The 20,815-nt window shown below is 42.2% G+C and overlaps 1 protein-coding gene across 1 annotated transcript; it reads right to left on the bottom strand.

The window, feature by feature from the left end:
* Positions 1 to 14,899: 14,899 nt before the first annotated feature.
* On the bottom strand, positions 14,900 to 19,979 carry dpt (dermatopontin). Its single transcript, XM_041935951.1, has 4 exons — positions 19,624 to 19,979; positions 16,756 to 16,881; positions 15,949 to 16,056; positions 14,900 to 15,721 (listed from the first exon to the last, which is right to left on the bottom strand). The coding sequence occupies exons 1-4, from the start codon at positions 19,896 to 19,898 to the stop codon at positions 15,655 to 15,657; spliced, it is 576 nt and encodes a 191-aa protein (XP_041791885.1). The 5' UTR covers positions 19,899 to 19,979; the 3' UTR covers positions 14,900 to 15,654.
* Between the last annotated feature and the right edge of the window lie 836 nt (positions 19,980 to 20,815).

Raw genomic sequence — 20,815 nt, 5'->3', positions numbered from 1 at the left:
TCCTTCTCGCTGTCCAAGTTCGAATCCAAGCATGACAGAACATTTTCCATCACTGCCTCCATCTGTGGAACAGTTTCTTCTCACCGTCAGCTTTCTAAATCCTCTCTAAACACATATTTTTTATGTTACCTTTTATTCTATACAAACGTTTGCTGCTTTAGAATGACCATTGTTAAATAACACAATTATTAAATAAAGTTTTACACATATTACATGTGTCTTACTTGCTTTCTTTTTCAAGTGGTCAAACTTGTGAGCAGTGAGTTTTTGACTCATTTCCTATATACAGTATTTTTCGTGATATTTGTCAGAATGAAAGCAGGTTACTTGAAAAACACCCCTCACAGTTCATACATACACAGTATTGTGGGCCATAATGTGCCCACACGTCCTGAGAAACACATAAGAACAGCTTTTAAGCTTTAGAAGTGTCGATAAGCTCACCCTCTCAATGATGGAGATAAGTCACATATCTGTGTCTACTGTACACAAAACACTCTGCGTTAGCTTCAGTTATGGGTAAAGAGTCATGTATCACCTTCTCTCTGGAGATAAAAGTCTTTGCAACACAGAAGCTGTCTGCCATCTGTAAAAAAATAAAGATAGAAGATAAAAGAGATGCTACGTTTTCAAAATGAAATCACAGTTTGCAGTTTATACACACATAAACGCTGATGAGACTCTTCTTTGTGGATATCTGCGAGGACATTATCTCTTTGCTGTCATCATCAGAGAGCAGAGACGTGAAGACAACGATGCCACTGTGAGCGGTGTTGATTCCCAGCGCTGCTCCATCCTAACCAACATCTCCGCAGGGCGAAAACCAACCTAAGAGCCTGTCTTCAGTGTTAACTCCACCCATGACTGATGCTTGGTGAATTAAGCCCCTGTGAGGCTCCAGCGGCTAAATATATAACCACACATTGTACAAGGATCACAGCAAATGATTGTTTTTATTATGGATGAATCTGTCAAAGGCATTTTCAAATGATTGATCAGTCTGGAACACAGCCATGGTGGCAGCTCATGGTAGCAGTGCTTTGCTTGTTTTGTCTGTCAACCGGAGATAAAACAGAAGTATATTCAAGGTTATATTGATAAAGAACAGAAGCAGTGAAGTCTGCTCGGTACCATGAATCCAGTTTGAGAAACAGGCCGTTCAGACAGCTCAGAAACCTTCAGGGTCAGTTTCAAGTTGCCTTTTTCACCAGCAAAATTAAGGAAGCGTGTGTGAATCATCTCCTGCATTTTAACACCCTCAGATCTGCGCTGACTGGCCTCAGTGTGGCGCTACAGCCCAACATCACACCGCTGAAATACCAACACTGGGGTTTTTTTTTCTGAATTACTCTGAGGGGAGGGGCATCACATCATTTGTTGCTCATCCATGTGTCACATACCAAACCTGACATCAAACACTGGTCAGTAAACGTCTCACCACTGCATTCCAGCATTCACAGTTGCACTGACTGGACCACGAAGGAATCACAGTTACAGCTCAAATTTAGCGACGCATTCGTTACTGCGGCACCAGAGAGCACTTTTAGGGGATGAAGTATTTATTCCCTGTTACCTGTGATGACACCAAATATTCTGGAATATGTGGAAACAGACACAAGTCCTCTGTCTGCTGTCTCGGTTTCACGTCTCCACTTGCAGTCATGCCTCCTGTCTCTCGCTGCTCTTTTCGGCTGATTCAGAATCTGCCTTTGTGGACCACAGATCTCAGACTCACTGGGTAAACTGGTGGCCACTCAGCACATAAGGAGACTCTCAATGAGTCCAAGCTGCACACACAAAGACAAAAAACAAAGAAAGAGTCAGACCATTAGCTTATTTCAGGTCTTTTGTCATTCCGGTCTTGTTCAACTTCCCATACAGAGCTGATTTGATGTATCTGCTCCCCCTCCTACGAGGCAGAGATTTAATATGTTTATTCTCAGCTGCTGTTGGCAGGAACCTCAACACGTGTCGCCGAGTGTTCATATGAACGCTGGGAAAGAGTTTATTTGCATCCTGCCGGCGTGTTTCTGTGTCGGAGTACGTTTGTTTGCCCCATCGCTTGGTTTGACATCACATCACAGGTTGCTTGAATGTTAACCTGTGATGCCTTCACTGTCAAACACCCTCCTAACAAAGCCACTTTTATGCAGCTTAATGTCGCCGCTCAGCCTGCTCGGCACATCTCGTCACTTCCTCCAGGTGATGTATGTGCTTCCCTCTTCATTTTCCTCTTCTTCTTCTGAGTCACAGGCGTCATGCATTTGCAAAGAAATGGGAAATCCAAGTCTCTCAGAGTTCAGCTATAATTAAAGCAGCAAGCTTAAAGGAACAGTCCGCCACTTTTGCTTTCCTGTTGAGTTCCAGCCTGAGGAGTAAGCGTTTACCTGCAGGCTGCAGGTGAAGGTGCTCACACATCACAGCTCTCCTCACTGCTCTTTGTCTGTGCAGTTTGTGTCACAGGTTCGGCGTAATTAGCTGTCAGTCAGCGTTTGTCTGAAAGCTTCCCCTCAACAAGAATGTTTTTTTTTTATTATTCTGGGTGCATTTCTATTCATAGCTGCCACATAATCAATATATGCTTTTATGGGCTGCCTGCTCTCTCAATTCATTACCCACTCTGATGCCCTCATCTCTGACTTCATTGCCTTCATAGTGACTGACAGAGAGGAAAGAGCTCCATAAGCTGTCTTACCTCCGTTGTCTGCTCTTACCTGAAAGCCTGCTCGTTTCTTGGCACAAATCAAATAACTTCTGTCACTACTACATCACCTGATTTGTGATTTGATCAAAGACGCACCGATCCACGTCCACAGATACGGCGTAACAGCGCCACATTTCGATGCTTTCTTTTAAACATCTGTCACGCATAGTGAACCTCACGTGACGCCCAGCTAAAATGGCTCACGCTAATGTTCTCGTCAGCCTCTAACCTTGACATGAGAGAGTAAACATGGCCCCTGGCGCTGTAGAGCAGAGAAATAGTACTGATCAGTGCCCCTATTACCCGCATGGTTGGCCATTTGGCGTTTGGTTGTATATTTGCTGTTGAATCTTTTTCCACTCTCAGTTGAAGCAGGCGGGTATTGACTGTACACACAAAATTTTCCAAGAATAAAGACATTAAATTAACTTCTGTTCACCCTAAATCCAGACTTTTGACCTTGATATGAAATGATCAGGATCTCCACGGCTTTGTGATTGAGGCTATCTTTACTGTCCTGGGCTAGTAGATAGATCATCATTTGCCCCAATGGCACTTAAAGCTGGAGTTTGGGACTTTTGCATATAAATACAACGTCTTCCAAAAGAGTTCACACAATGCTGATTTCGCCTCTCACCGACAGGTAAATCTCTGCATTTCACAGGACACCAGTGTGTCTGCGGTTATGTTTCCTTGCCTTTGGACCAGTGGTGATGCATTTTACATCAGCCGGTAATGATTGGTTTGTCAGAGCTGAGCGATGGAGGCTGCAGCAGCTAGGAGCATGGCCCGTCGACAGTGTTTGTGTAATTACTCTCACTGAGCAATTACACAAAGCTCCACACTGCAGGTTAAAAATACTCACAATTCATTGCGTTTGAAACAAACATGAATGTCAAAAGAAGTTGAAAAATGAAAATAATGAATAAGCTTAAGCTTAATCCCATCTGGAGGATAATAATGTCCTCTAGCTGCGGCAGTCAGACCTTAGACGTAGCTGTCGCGCCATAAATGCTGCAGGTTCTGTTGTGGATGACATTGACTCACTTGATTGGACCATGACTGCTGATACTGTTGGTCACAACATTTTGTTAAATAAGCTGCTTCCCACTGATTTTCTTACAGCTGGTCAAACGCAGATGTTCCTGTTCAGACTGTTGTTACAGATGGTTTTGATAAAGGTGTTCCACAGGGATCAGTATTCGACCCCCTGCTATTTACTCTGTACTAAATATATTCATTCTCCAGTGCTGCAATGTTCATGTTTATGCTGACGATACCACCCTATGCCAGTGGCTGTACTACAGGCCAGCCAGGCAGGTTACATCCTGCTGAAGTGATGAACTTCCTAATAAATGTGCTCTAAAACATCCAGAAAAGTACAAAGCTTTGACGTTCCTTAAACTGGAACTGAAGCAGGTTGTTGATTGGTTCACTACAGGCCTCACTTTCATTATACCAGGTCTGATCTCGCGGGAAAATGAAGGCTGATTGGCCAACAGTCCGGCTGGCACCGTTTCTATCTGCCTTTATGTCTCTGTTATTGACTCAATGAATGAATTAACTCACACTTTGTCTCCTGATCTTTTCTTCTACTCCACACCAACCCCTGCTGGTTACTTGTCTGTGCAGAGCAATACTCAAACTCTGAGCAGTACTCCATATACAATTATGACTTTCACTTTACCTCGTCACTGAGTCCTTCTTCTCTCTTTGCGGAGTGGTGTTGGCTGTTTCTCTACAGAAAGTTGGAAACACATGCAGTGTGTCCTGTGTTGCTAATAGCTGCTGGAAAACAGAAAAAGTCTGTTTTCCACATTTTTGGTTAGCTGGAACACAAAACACAAAAAACATCAAATTCGATTGTCATACCAGCTTAACGGAGCTAGTTCGTCCTTTTAAATCAGTAAAACTACAGAATCCTGTGTGCTCGCTGCTGCAGCTACCTTCAAACCGCTGACTGCCATTCACCGCAGTGCCATCAATTCATTACTCAGGGCATCAGGAGGTAATGACATCACATTCACTGACTTCCTGGCGTATCCTCTAGGTTGCCCGGCAACTACTCAGAGCCAAGCACCAGACAGGCACATAAACCGCCCTTTTACATTTTAGTTTTTGTGCAGATTAACACATGATGAACATTGTCTGTGGATCCATTTTTAGAAATTTGTTTGTTTTTGGCATTTTTAATTTTTAATATGATAGTAGAGGCAGGAAAGGCAGTGGAGAGAGAGGACGACCTGCAGCAAAGGGATTCAAACCCAAACCCCTGTGGTGAGGACTCAGCCTTGATTTGTGGTACGAGATCTACCAGGTGAGCTACAGGGGTGCCCTGAGGAAACCATTCAGAGGACTTTATGGGTCTACAGTAGATTTGCAATCTTGATTTGAGGGTGAGGTTTGTAATCTACTATCTGTCCCGTTGCACTAACGGTTCTGAACTGGAGCAGGCAGAATGATCTTGTGTCTGACCCAGACTCCCGGGCAAGATAAAGGTGTCTGACTGTCTAAGGACAAACACAGCCGGGGAACTGAGCAAGTGGAGACAGCCTTATCTTTCACTGTGCTGCGTCCAAGGCCAGACATAGTAATAGAAGGCTGGCTGTGGCTCTTCTGGCACTGGAGTACTTTTCCATTACGCGCCGCCTGCGGAGAGTCTCTGCGCCGCCTGTAAATATACCAGAGACAGGCAGGGACGATGCTGCCACACCTGCGAGACTCACAGCTTCATCCTTCAGCTAATTTAAGTGAGAGAAATGTTTGTATCATAATTCACCGTTTTTTTCAAATCCTCTCCCGGCGGTGTGATTAAAGTGCTGCTGAACACAGAGAGGGAAAAGTCCAACATGGAGGGCACTGGCAATCAGCACCGTTTGTCAAGGCCGTGAATGGAGGATGATGATGTAAGAGCTCTCAATCACGGCTCTGCTTATGTCACCGCTTGTGCTTATCCTCCAGTGCTTTGTTGTCGGGCTGGCCAAGAGCGACTGACATTTTACGGGTATTTACTGCAAACAGGCTGTAATAGAACCGGTGAGCTTGTTCCTGCAAATCTTAAAGATTATTGAGATCAGAGAACAGTAGGTAGCTTAGTTTTACACATGTCTGTCTTTCAGACTACATGATTTGTGTGGCTGTTGACATACTTCATGTAAAAGGCTACATCCTACATCCGGGCACTGCTGGAAAACTGGCGAATGCACCACTTCTAGGAGCCCCAAAACATAGTGAACTGCAGTGACCGTGACAGTTGCAGGATAAACACAGATAGATGACACAGATAAACAGCCGAATACAACACAGAAGCACAGGTGGAAAAGTGAACTGACCTCACAGCAGCATCTAATCTTTGCTAACATTAGCCACCATAAGCTACTGGTCAACCAGATCAATTAAAGCCTCTGCAAAAACTCCCCTGAATGCACCGAACTGAGCAAAGGTGCCTTTCATTAGTTCAACTTTTTGAGTTTTGTCATCTGTGCATTAAATATGGAGCAAGAGCCATTAGGCCATTAGCTTAGCTTAGCATGCATATATTAGCTTAGCATGCAACATGTTAACTCATGAACATTAAGAAGTGCTGGCAGGCAGATTTGTGAACTTCGGACAGTCGGGCTGTCTGTGCCTCTGTGTCGTGCCAAAAAGTGATCGTCTGCAAACAACTGATTGCTGTCTGTTTTAAAGATATTTTAACTGGTAAAACTGGTTGGATTGGTCCCAGTCCAGTAAGTAAAATGATGCAGATGAAATAATGCAGAGTAAGGAAAGAGATAATTTCTTTATTTTATATATAACCCATCTATAAATCATGCTAAATAGAGTCTAGTTTCCAAACATAGGCCTAAACAAGGACATTATACAAACTGAACACATATAAATATCTGAAACAATAGTATAGTATTGCGACTATGCTGTAAACTGCTATGGCCACAATGGTGATTATTCGGTTACAAGAAACATGGAAGTTTCACGCAGAGAGACCTTTGCTATTACCGAGGATATAAAGCTATGTATGTTTGCATGTCAGGACTGTTTGATCCAGATAAAAGTTGCTGTAGACGAATAAACTGGGCGATAGAATCACTTTATGGCACAACACCGCCCTTTACTTCATAATGGTAAACTGAGTTAACCACCTTCAGATTGTTGCTCCATATTTAAAGCAGTGATGAGACTGGTGCTGATCTTCTAATCTAGTTCTTGGCTTTCCTTTAAAGGAGACAGGGTCATTTCTTGCTGCACTTAAACATAACAATGAGGGAACTTGAAAATGCATATTAGCAAGAACCAGTGAAGCAGGAAGTGAGACGTCCATACCCTTAAAGCTGCAGTTAAGCTTCTCTGGGCTGCCTGTAAGCCAGCATGCATGGGGTTGCTCAGATAAATTGGCCTAGCTGTTTCTTTTTCACTTGTATGGAGCACATTTATGAGCACATGACGGGAGTTGAATCACAATCAGCTCGCTTAACGAACACAGAGACGGTAACACGTATCTTCTGGGAAACATAATTCTAGCTTTAGTCAGTATGCTTTTAAAGAAGCTTAAAAACTACACTTCCCATAATGCAACTCACGTTTTGTTACCTTCTATGTATGGTAAATGTCTTTGAAACTCCATGACCGAAGTCTGAAAGCTCTGTTGTAGTCTCCAGGCCTAAACAGAGAACACCCAGGTGACATCAGCAGGGTTAATTCTCAGAGTTTATACAGCTGAGTGGTCGTAACAATGACGAGTGAATAATTCGACTTCGGCGGAGCGCTCCGACATCACCCAGGTATTTTTATCACCATCAAGTATACTTTAGTGTGCTCAAGTAGTCCTTGAGTACCACTTGAGCAATACTTGAGTATACTTGAAGTGTGAATACTTGCTAAATTACTAAAGTATACCAGTGAAATCATGGATGATGATGATGATGAATCAAGAATCAGGAATCATGAGCATTCAAAACACAGTTGCAGCACAGCTGTATTATATATCTATTATATATGCTGGATATATACTAAATATAGTTTAAAGGAAGCGAAATTAAAGAAAACTTTAATTACCTGACCTGGAAATAAGTACACTTTATTACAGTGGTCCCCAACCTTTTCTGTACCATGGCCCAGTTTAATGTCTGACAATATTTTCACGGCCCAGTCTAAAGGTGTAGCAGAGAAAAACAAAATAAAATGATAAGATTGCCATTAAAAACTGTGGTATTTTCTCTTTAATAATAATAATAACAATAATAATGAATGTAAATCCACTTTTAAATCATGTCAAGAGGACCTGGCTGCAGACTGGCACTGTCAGGCACCTCCAGTGTCAGTACGGGAAATCACGTGATACATTTCAAAATAAAATTGCAAAAAAAAAAAAAAACTAATTATGTGAAAAAACCAAATAATGGAAATCATTTTTTCTTTCTGTGCGGCCCAGTACCAAATGACCCACGGCCCACTAGTGGGGGGGGATCAATGCTTTATTACTATTAAAATCATTAGTACACTTTTGAAATATCACTTTAAATATTGCAGAATTAGTATATGCATTTTTAATACATTTAAGTGGATCTATTTAGAAATACACTGTTTAAAAGTATATGTCAAACGTACTTTAAATGTAGCACAAAAAGTTAAAGTGTACTTATAATGCTTTTTCTATTCTTAAGTTGCATTTCTAATACACTAAAGAAAACTACTTTTTGACCTGAACAAGCCGTTTAAAATACTTCTCTCTTAGATGTACAGATGTGACTCAATGGGCTCACTCTTAATCCCAGTGTACTCGGTCAATGGAAAAACAAAAATTATGGCAATTTTTGTTTTGTTGAAGAGTGTCAGCGTGCGAGCTGTGAGCACTGCTCCGTGCTTCGTGATGTATTTTGTATATCCTGAGAAACTGTGGGAGTACATCTCCACTCTGAGTCACTGCTGGGTTCCACACAACGAAGACACGAGCACGTGCTCGATGGTGTGAGAAGAGCCTGTTTTGTGTAACACAATGCCGTCGGAGTCCTGCTCTTCTCTCTGCCCGGGCCTCCGGCCAACAGACCGATTAACACGCTGACAAGCCACGGAACATCATTCACACTCACAGCCTTGACCTTTCACCTGCAGGGAGATCCAGTAAAGTCACAGAATAAGGTCTGACGCCTTTTCAAAACAAAGACGTCCCTCTCTCTCTCTGTGCCGCCATTTGTTTTATTCCAGGAAATGCAGCCACAAGCTCATCGCGGCTAATGAGAGAGAGAAAACCTCCACTGGAAATATTGTGGTGTAACATTTCCCGTCAAGAGTCTGAATGACTGGGAACACCCGATGCTGGCTCACTCGTCGTGGATCCATTCAGCTCTCTCCATCACAGGCCATAAACCGTCTAATTTATTCTGTGCTGTTTAACTAGAATTCACCAGTGAAGAGTCCAAGAGCAATAATGATGCTTTTGTCTGGAGGTACGCTGTGAGCAGAGAAAGTGAGAAAGCCAAAGGGAAGGCTGGGAACCAGTAGGCCGCTGAGCTCACCTTACACCTCTTGTTCCCACAATGCTTTGGCTGCCTTCCCAAATCAAATCCCAAACTTTTTGCTCCACAGACCCAGAGGGGAAAAAGTGAGTAAGCTGTTGTTCTAAACTTTAAATCTCAACCAGCCTCTATTATCTGACACCATCATTTTGTGATCACAGGACGAACACGAGTTGACTGTGTAAACACGAGTGCCGAGCTCCCTCCTGAGCCCTCAATGCAAAGAATCTTTCCCAACAGCCAGCGACTGGGAACGCTAACACTTGGGAAGTCTAGGATTCCCATCAGCTTATTGTTCATGTTGATTCCCACAAAATGATTGTTTATAGATTCATTAAGGAATCCGCTTCGGTGGAATAACCAGTGTGTTGTTATTCAAGGTGCGTCAGCTGAAGGGTTTCTTCTGAATGGCTCAGAGAGGGTGAATAGAATTGATTGAGCTCTCAGTGGAAATCCCTGCCTGAGACTCAGGCGCCATCATGAAAGCGAGGACGTCAGATGAACACTCGAATCACGTCCTCATTTGTGACTACGCCTGCCTTCGTCTCCAGGAGCAGAGCAGAATCACGGCAGAGGACACACCCCACACTTTCGACCTGTGCCGTTCCCAACGAGCCACAGGTCGCCACAAGAACAACAGCCTCTCTATTGTAGAGATCTATACTGTACATACTGGACTGCACATGTGCACCAGGTCCGACGGAGGTGGGCGGTCATCCACCTGATGCAGTGCTGTTAAAATGAACGTTGGTGGTCGACCTGCAGCAGCCATTAAAGGGACAGTGTAAATTTGTAAGAAGAAATTACACAATCGTCTTCTTGAAGATGAAAAGCTGCATTCATGAGCAGTAAGAAGCTCTCTTGCTCACGTCAGTAGCCTCTGGAGTTTCTCTGCTACACACCGACTTGGTCTGGTATGACCAGTAGCTTAGAGTGGCTAATGTTAGCTAAGTGTGTAACTGATTTTACTGAGTCACTTCTGGCTCTTCTGTACAAAATTAATGATGCTACAAACACGAAACTAGTTTTATCACGAAAGCAAAACCAGAAGTAAACACACTGTACCTCACCAGGAGGCCTGTTTCCATCCTGTGGTCCCGTCCCAGGTCCCCTAATGACGACTTTAAAGCAACCGAGCAGATATCCTGTGGATCTTATTGTTTTCCAGCTTGTAGTCTTGATTTAATGTGAACAAGGCCAATTAAATCTCCAGAGAAGCCAAAATCCAGCCTTTAAAGGGTTGATTAGCCAAGAAATGCAACAAACATGTGTTCTTACTTACTTAGTGGTAACTAGTCATGCAGATATGGTTGCTGTGGTCGAAAGTTTTCACTTGAATTTCTGAAGAATAGTCCCTATTAAAATTCCTGAGAAAGGGTCTGTGGATTATCCAGAGTAACAATCACTTTGTTTTGGGAAAGACATGAATTTTTCAAATGCTATTTTTAAATTCTCTAACCACTAAAACACAAAATAAATTTAATTCAATTGTAGTGGTTTGGAGGCAGAAATTAAAGGGACAGGGACCCTTTAAATTGCTTCCACCAGTTTCATGTTGTCTGCTGTGTTCATATACCATAAATTCACACCATTATAAGTCAGATGTTGTCAGAGAAGCAGCTCATTTCTGCAGTGAAGAGTTAGTCAAACCGAGCTGTGGTGGGTCTACCCTGCACTGCGCCCCTTGTTGTCGGACATGAATCGAGGCAGCTGTTTTTATCCTCAAGTGAGAGCAGCGAGAGCGGGCAGAGGCTCCCTAAAATAAACAGGCTATCTGTGCAGCCCCGGGGCCGGGCCAGGGTCACACTCCATGGTGCTCGCTCACTCTGCCCACTTCCAAACACAGCGCCGCCTCACTTCTGCGCTGGCTCAAAACAGAGCATGTTACTTGGATTAAAACAATATGTTGACCAGCTGCAAAGTCTGAAAGACCAAGTGAGCTACATTTCATCCCATCTCATTTCATGGTCAGATAACTGATTTTGGAGCTCAATAATATTGTGTGAATATAATTTAATATGAGCATTGAAGTGGATGTAACTGTCAAGAGTAATTAGAAAACATACAATCAATGTAATATTGAATGGTTAGGTTCTAAATATGGTTTCTACATTCTAAATAATGAACCTACACCTACAATCTACACATAAATATATATTCAGCCATGACTTTTTACATGGTTAAGCATAAAAGTAATGTTTACATAAGAGCTATGCTGTACTTGCAAAGCAGTGCTTTGAGCTAAATGCTAACAGCAACATGCTCTCAATAACAATGCTAACATGTTTAACAGGTATAATGTTAACCATGCTCACCATCTTAGTTTAGCATGTTAGCATGATAACATTTGCTAATAAGCAGGCGACACAAAGAACAGCTGGTCCTGATGGGAATGTCATTCATTTGAAAGTTGAAACTTGTGATTTGAAGTTAAATCAAGTTTTCTTTGTGAGCGTACAAAAAAACTATAATTCCCATGAAAATGGGGCAGCACGGGTCCTTCTGTCATCTCAACTTGATTTCATGCATATCTCCATTCTCCGACATTTTCTATCTGTAATCTAAGTTTTATCTTATCTTATCTTATCTTATCTTATCTTATCTCTGCTGTGTAAAAATGTCTCCTCTCTGTCCGGCAGTTATTCCAACATGCCTGAACTCACCGCAGCCTCTAAACATGCCATGAAATGGAGTTAAATTCCATCTTTATTAAAGAGATATGCAACATATGGAGTGAGCCACTGCATATGTTGCATGGATATGATGGGTTTTGCGTTCTGACTGCATTCTGTTGAGTGATATTGAATAAAGTATTGGCACAGAACCAAAGGCATTAGTCTGGCACCAGCAAGAATTTAGAGGCTAGATTTAGGCCAAGCTCTGCACACTGAGCAGTCAACAAACTTGTTTTGGAGAACTAAACTTAATTTTGGGATGGATTTCCAGCATGGGTGCAGTCGCCTCTTTTTGGGAGTAGCTGTTATCCGTCTCATGCTTCGCTCTGGCAGCGCAGAGGCCTCGCTGGATCACAGCTAATGAACTCGGGCATTAACTGCAGCAGCTCGCTTCCGGTTCGGCGTGGGGACAAATGGCCGTGAGTTAAAAAACATCACAGGCTCTCTTTTTGTTCAGACATGATGGGTGCATGATTGAGGAGGCATCATGGAGTGTGCTCTTGTTGTTCATTTTCAAGTACTATAATTGATACGAGTGCTTTCTTTATCTGATAACCTACTGTGATTGTTATTTAGTGTAATGTGACAACCACCATTTAACAAACAACAGTTAGTAGTAGACAGGTGAATGTCAGGTGTGCTTTAATTTTAAGTGGTCGGCTACAGAAACGGAGCTATGGGCTAACTTCAGATACACCAACATCGAGCCAAGGATGTAGATAAAAAGTTAGTTAGGGCAGTAAAAAATGTAACTGAAGGAAAACTGGTTAGCGTTTCCTTTTCTGATATTTCTTTTTTACTTTGAACTAACACACTTTTAACACTTTTTAACCACCTCACTGGCTCAGTGCTAGCATGTCTGATTAGCCAATAGCACAATTATTATTTTTTTTTACTGTCGGCTATCATCAAGTAAGAATGTGTTCAATGTGTTTTGTAACAATTACCTGCAAAACTGATTTCCATCAGCCTCAGCTGTACTTTGTGTTTAACGGTAATTAGCATGTTAGCTTTGACACTGTGAGCATGTTAGCATGTTGACATGCTGCTGCTGATCTTAATGCATGCAGCCTCACAGACCTTTGAGCCACATTCATTTGAGCTGTGTTTGAAGAAACTGCAGCGTTCATTCATTTCATTCATTCATTCATTTGAATGAAGCCAGTCTGTCGGCTACAGCGAAACAACGCAGCGTCGTCCACCTAAAAAATGGTATTTGTCTGCATGCTGTTAGTGAGTCGTCCAACAGGCGATTACGTATATGTTTCATGTAATCTGCTTCATGTCCACTATGAATCTAGACTAACAACCACAACTATGCATTAGCAATCCAGACATACATCTCATGCATTCTGCTGAAACCAGTAGCAGGTTTTCATCAGAAGTTAAATCCCTTTTCTCTCTGGGGTTCTGTTGCCATAAATGTATACTTAGCTCTTAATTATAAGGTGGCTAGCTACAGATTCCAAAAGCGATTGCAGTAAGGAGACTTTAATAGCTTTGTGGCTCCTTTAATTACAGCCAGTGTGAATATTGTTTTGAAAGGATTGTTTTTCATCCAGCTGTAATGAAACGTGTTGGAGGGAGGAGAGGATAGAGCAGGACAATGTATCCCCCCCCCGTCTTTCCCAGCTCAGGAAGGAGGCTTCCACCACAGGGACTGTGGGTCTCTGAGGGCAGGAGGCCTCTGCAGGCGTGTGGCTCGCCACCGTCCACAGGCTCGGGGGACAGCTGTGTCGCGCTGCCTGCTTGGCCCTGTGCCCCGAGACAGCAGTTGCCGTAAACAGACGGCGCTGAAAGCTACTGGCCCAGTCCCCAGCTCTTTTCAAGACGGTGCAGCCAGCCGGCTGACCTTCACACAGCTCACTCCATTAAGCTCCAATAGCTTTAACTGCACTTTGGAGAGTTGAGCTGGTGAAGAAATTCTGCTGGTCCCGTCCAAAACCAGCGGAACAACAATGAGGACGAAGTAGCTGCTGGGCACTTTGTTTTTCCATATTTGTTCTGTTACTGCTACTTTGAATTGACATGTCATTAGATGTGTTTGGAAGAAAAACCATTCATACGTGGAAACTTCACAGGAACATTAGGTTGGTTGATGAAGTGGGAAAATTTCTATGTGAGTCAATTGAAAAACAATCCCAAGTCAAGGTCCAGTTATGAGCTTTTTCTGGAACCCGAAACCATATTACACGAGGCCTGCCCGAAATTCTGTGAGAGGTCGTACTGTGTCCGAAATCCTAGCTGTACTAAAAGGTGCATACTATTTGAGTCACTTCTGCGCTGATCAGTTTGTTTGAAAAGATACAAGCAAATATTTATTTACACATACGTATGTCCGGCGATAGTGCACATATCATAAACATGCTTTGTTGTTTGTAGCTGCTTCAAGGAATAGTTCCACATTTTAGGAAATAAGATTATTCACTTTCTTGCCAAAAGTTAGATGAGAATTTCGATACCACTCCCATATCTGTCTGTTAATTATCAAGCTGATGCCAATTGCTGGTTAGCTTAGCTTAGCTTAGCTTAAAGGCTGAAAGCAGTGGGAAAATAGCCTGGCTCTGCCGAAAGGTAGAATAAGATAAAAGTACTTGTTGCTTGAACGGTTTTTTAATGAAAACAGAGGTGCTTTTATTTTGTTACCTTTGAAGAGCTGGGGTATCTGTTTCCATCTGTGTTGAGTCTTTGAATATGAACCTGAGTAGCCGTAGATAATCCCTGATGTCAGACCCTTCCAGCAGCGTGTTATGGCAGCATGAAGCAGTGTTGAGTTTACCTTCAGCCAAGTTAAACCCAAGGGAGCTGTTGATATTGTCACGGCTGAGTTCATCCTTTATGCCCTCACATAGCTAGATTAGCCTTCCTTCAGCCAGCTACTTTAATGCTCATACGATTTCATTTAATATTCTGAATTTTTGTTTTAAGCATGTAATCTGTTATTTTTTTCAAAATGCAGAAAACCTATACATTAAATAAATGACCTTACAACATAATCAAAAGGGGATGGTTTTAATCCCATTTTCACACGGTATAGTTACATGAGTTCCAGTCCAGTACACGCTATAGCTGAAACAGACAAACTGAATGAGACACTTTCATAGAGGAGGGATGTGAAGTCGATTGGAAGCAGGTGGGGCACTTTTCATTGCATGCAAAGCTCATGTTGCCAGGGATTCTGAAAGAGCTTTTCATGTCTTCCAACACATACACAATTGTTCCAAGCGTCACTTCCAAGACAATATCCCCATCCGCCGCACGCTGCAGCTCACTTGTGACTGTGAAAATGGTGTGAACCATTTTGTTTGGCCATCACTGTCACATGACCTCAACGAAAAGACTTTGGAGGAGAGCCTGACACTGTGTTTTCCACCACCATGACCACAGCATCAAATAATTGAGTTTGTTTTGGAAAACCACTTTCACATGCTGCCAAAGGACTTCCAGTTCCTCCCACAACTAAAAGCTTAAGCTGTCCAAAGCGTCTGGTGGAGCCCAAATCCCCCGTAGACCCTCTGTGTCGATGTTTACTTTACCTTTATATGAGCAGTCATTTTCCATGCTAGGCTAAAAAACTGACAGTACAGGCATATATGACATGCCTGTGGTTGATCCACTTAACAAATGTAAATACATGGACGAAAGCATGAATTGTGTCAGTTATGTATAATGTCAGTACACTGTTTTTGTTTACTTGTATGAGTAAATATGCATTTTTAGTTAAAACTGTTTATGAATAGGAAAAAAAATTGCTGCTTACAATCTATAAATTTTCGAAATCACAGTCAAAGTCTGTCATTCTGCACAGGATGTACTTCCACTGCCGATCTCTGAAACAAAGTACAAGACAAAATCATGAGTCATAAATCACCAGACTTTAATGTTTTTTCTGTTTTTTGTTTTTTATGCCAATAAATTCTGTTCCCACAGGCCTCGCTATGGAGCTCTTTTCTGCCAACTCAGCCATGAGAGGATTTCATCAATGTTTGGAAGGATTTTAGAGCCAAACTGCTGCTTTTTGGGATCAGAAGTTATTAAACAGATGTTGTGAACAAACCTTAGCACTCCAGTGAAGGTGGTCTGGGCACCTCGAATGAAGTAGCCATAACTCGGGATCACCATCTCTCCCTCTTCCCTGTAGTATTCAGGAACGTCAGTGGTCTTCCTGTGGAAAGCAACAAAACAATGTGGAATGTTTGGGCGAGTTGTGCATTAACATAGAAACCTTTAAAAGGATCATTGAACATTTTGGGAAATATACTTATTTTGGTTTCATGCAGACGTAGATTGATTCCACCGTGATGTCTGTACGTTAAATATCAAGCTACAGCCAGGAGACGGTTAGCTTATCTTACCACATCAACTGATCACATGGGCAAACAGCTGGCCTGGCTCTGTCCAAAGATCAAGAAGTCTGCCAACCACCACCAACTCCAAATCTCACTAAGTACCTTGTTATATCTTGTTCGTTCAATGTGTACAAAAACTGAAGTGTTTAACATGTGGTTATGTGTGGGATTGCTGTATTTCTTGGGTAGGAGCAGTGACTTCCTGGAGACTCTGCTAGCAACCTCACGGCTAGGAAGTAGTCTAGCAAATAACGTCCGTAAAACCAGGAGGTTGTGATTTTTACACCTACGTTAGTGTGCAGACCAAAGAAAAGAGATAAAATGTGGTAATCACTGCGCTTCAGAGGTGCCGGTAGGCAGGTTTTGATAACTTTGTGCAGAGCTAGGCTAGCTGTTTTCCCCTGCTTCCAGTGTTTGTGCTAAGCTAAGCTAATGATATGCTGGCTTCATTTAACAGACAGTTATGAGAGAGATATTGATCTTATTCACTGACTAACAGTCGTGTGAGAACGTACATGCAGGAGTAGGGACAGCGGCGTTTGTAGTAGCAGCAGTAGAACTGCCATTCCCGGTCCAGGACGGATTCAAAGTACTTGCTTTGCACGCCCGCCACCAGGCCGTTACGAGTGCACGTTGAAGTCCTGCAAAGACACGGTCATTCAGTTACAAAAAAAAAAAAAACAATTTTCATTTAGAAACTGGAAAAGATCCAAAGTGACACCTCATACTCTCCTGTTCTTTCCAAGCCATTCTTTGTAAGTCGACGTTTGTAGGTTTATACTATATTGTTTGGGTAAATACTGGTTTGTTGATGGTGCATTTGTTTATGGCCCATACACTTTGCTGTCACCACAACACAGCCAAGAATACCAGGTCCAAGCAGCAGCAGCTGCACAATGTGTAGAAGTTTGTCATGGCAACATGGGCACAGCCGTCAGCCATTCAGCCAGTGGGGGTGTTTCCCTGCAGGGTAATGTCCTCACCAGTGTAATTCAAACAGACAGCTGTGTTAAAAGGAGGCAGGCGTGGCAGTGATAGAGCGTACTCAGTGTTTGTCTTTGAATCACAGGGCTGGGGGCAGTCGAGCTTAACTCGAAAGAAATCCAAAGAGCACAAACGTGTTCTGCTCAGCAACCTAGAAAAAGTCGTCTGCAGCAGATATAGCTGAGCCAGCATCTGTTTGGTTGTATGATTCAAGATACTGTTTACACAGAGATGGCAGGCAACAATTGTCCATTCAAAAAGGCTGATCCCAGTCCTTTAATTATGTCAACCTTTCTGTGCTGTTGATGGTTAGTTGAATATATGTGAGGTTTTGGCATTTGTAAGGTGAAATTAAAAGATTACCTGACTGCACGAGAGGAAACCAGTCATAAGAGGGAGAGAGACAAATTCTTCCCTTCTCCCTCTTCAGTGGATAAAACAAATGCATGCACCTGACTGAGCCTGTTGTGGATTGTTGTAGTTTTAAAGTACAACAGAATTAATAAAATTAAGGAAATGCTGCAACATGTGGACTATAAAAAAGATATCTCTGAAGGATGAATCTGGAGGTCGTCATGTACCCAGGAACAGTTGAAGACACATATGGCTGATCTGGAGCGAGACAGCGATTTCTATAGGCCCAGGAGGACCTGGCTTTGTTCCTCTGAATGAGAAAACAGTGGACAGAATACATTTTTTTTACTCAAGTAACATATACACACATGGAAAGTTAAAACCTTGTGTTGTGTAAGTTTTACAGGCTGCAAAGGTTGGGTTGCAGCAGTTATTTGTAAGTCCAACACTAAATTTGCATGTGGAATCCTTCCAAAGTTCTTCGTAACAACTAACTAGTTTCAACCGAGTGATTTACGAGGCCAGCTTGCAATAATTAAACGTGTCATAGCTAAAAAAGACTTGAATCATGTGTATAGCGGCTGCTAGGAAACATCTGTTCACCAATCAAAAGCCATCAATAGAACAGAAAGTCACTGTAGCATTACAAGCTAAAACAGAGAGTCCACAAATTATAAGTTGTTCATAAATTCTGTTATTTCGTTTTATTAATGCATACATGGAGAAATATGAGCGTTTTAGAGTTAGTAGTATTCATGCACTTTAGCGTGAGCGGGAAATATCCGAACATGCTGACCTAGCTAGCATTTTGTTATTTGTCGTGTGTCCTGTAATTTTGTGAAATGTCATTTTAATCTTCACAGTTTACATCATTATTAAACAGCATTTTATCAAGTCGGTGTGTTTTCAGACCAGTTTCCATATTACCTCTCTTCACTCTAACGGGGTCATTTGTTAGCAAGCTAACGTTTTAGTTTTGCCAGTTAAGCTAGCTAGTTCAGTTAGCCACGCAGCAGCCACTCCTGGCTGTTACTGGGTGTAAATATTTATTTTTTCTCTACAGAAGAATAGTTTATGTGCCACAACCTGTTTCATATTAGTGATGTGTACATTTTGTACTAAACACTTCTGTTAAGTCTGACAGATCTAACATCGTCTGGTTGCTGCTGTATCTTCATGCTTTAGATGAGCTGGAGGTCTTCTCCTCTATTCGGGTGCACGCCACCCATCCACCAACAACACGGGTGGTTTTGTTCATACAACAATTTCAGCAGCAAACTTCCCACAGGCCTCCAAAGGGCCTTTGTTGTCTGCTAATAGTGACCTTTAGCAGTGTTATTGGTCAACGTCTGCTCGAGAGCGAAGGGACATAACTTAAAAGTGAAGGCATTTTTATCTTTGATCAGTACTTCCTCCTGATGATTGGAACAAGAAGTGACAGATGGAGCAAAGATGTGGCTGTTACGTGGCTTTCACGTGGATTTGTCTGTGATGAATGTCCTGCTGAAATGCATCGCTGGAACTCGATGAACAAATGAATAAAACGAACAAATCCTAACATGTTCACAGCTGCTGTGCTGAGTAAAGATAGCTGACATCACTGCAGCTTTCACTGCACACTCAAATCTGACTCACGTGTTCCCAAATGACTGATTTACTCATCTCCTTTCAGTGCATTTCTGAATTACTGTCGTCATACATCATTTTGCATCATTTATTCGTATTACTGCTGCTTAATTCCTTGTTGACTAAGACAGTGTAATGTTGTTTGCAGAAAGATTATGTGCACCTGCAGCATCAGTACAGTGAATTCTGTTCAGCTCTGTGCCACAGATCAGACAGTGAAATGAAACTAATGTGATATTTAAACTTTTATTTAAAATAATTTAATTTTAAAATTAATAACATTTAAAAAGTTCTCCAAATGCATGCAACACATACTGCTTTTATTGTGAACCCTGAAGAGATGTGACTGTCCCCAGCCTCAGCTCACAGATGTACAACTTAGAAAGCAGGTGTTCAATAAGTAAAAGTAAATCACCCACCACTCCATCCCAGCGCGGGAGATGTCGTCCCACCAGCAGTCACTGGGCTCCCCCAGACCCTCAGGTGTCGGCTGGCACTCAAAGGTCCACAAGCGGTCCGAGCCGTCCTGCTCGCTGTAGTAGCTCCTGATGGCCACGATGACCTCTCCGTGTGGACACTGGAAGTTGAAGCTCTGCCGGTAGCCGTTCACCCAGGCCATGTCATGATGGTCGTGAGACTGAGCTGCCACTGTTGCCAGCAAAGACAACGCCAGCACCACCAGAGCGGGACCCATGTTGGAGAAATCAGTTCGTCTGCCGAGCTTCCTCACAGCTGCCTCACTTTAAACTCCTCCAAGTCTTTTGTTGCCCAGATGTTTTGTATCCAGGAGTGATGTGTAATTTGCAGCTCTAGGGACAAATCCAAAAGTGGACCTCATTTGGCATTTTAAGGTGGACTTTGAGACGGAGCATTGACAAACTCTAACTGTAGATAAGGGTTTACCTTAAAAGACAGTACTTTGAGATTACGTGCAGTTCAGATATTTATGTGATGCTTTATTTGACTCTGGAGAATGTGTTGATGTGTTAACCATCCGATCGCTCAGGTTGTTAACTCTGCAGTGTGGTCATCTTTTTAATGGCATTTTCCATAGAAACGGTCATTTTGGACCATAAACTGTTGAATCTTATCATGAGCATCACATATTTCCCCAAAAAAGACATTAAAAAGTCATTCTTTTGTTAAATCTGTTGAAATGCTGGATGATTTTCAGTCTCATGATGTTACTGAGCAATGCCTCACTATTAATAATGCAGGGGAAGGAATATTTGTTTTTCCAACGTACAAATTAAGAAACAGACATAAACGAACTACAAAAAGTCATTTATCAAACATGTAGAGCTCAAAAAGTGTCACTTAAATAATAATAAATAGGCTGCCGATATTCTATAGCTGCTGAGGATGCTAACCTTTTACCTCGAGCAGCTTTGGCCTCGGTCTCAGTCTTTCAGCACAATTTCATGTATGTAGCCATCAAGTGCATATTCTAAGAGTTCTCGTTTAAAAACAAGTCAGCTGGAAACATTATAAATACAATATATACAATGCGCAAAATACAATATAATAGGTATCATCAACAGTCATAGCAAGAGATGATTAGCCTTCTTCTGTCTGAAATCACACATTGCTTCAAAATAATATATGGTTTCC

Source organism: Chelmon rostratus, chromosome 4 (genome assembly GCF_017976325.1).
Source record: "Chelmon rostratus isolate fCheRos1 chromosome 4, fCheRos1.pri, whole genome shotgun sequence".
NCBI classification, from domain to species: Eukaryota; Metazoa; Chordata; class Actinopteri; order Chaetodontiformes; family Chaetodontidae; genus Chelmon; species Chelmon rostratus.
This window is presented reverse-complemented; position numbering and strand designations above follow the sequence as displayed.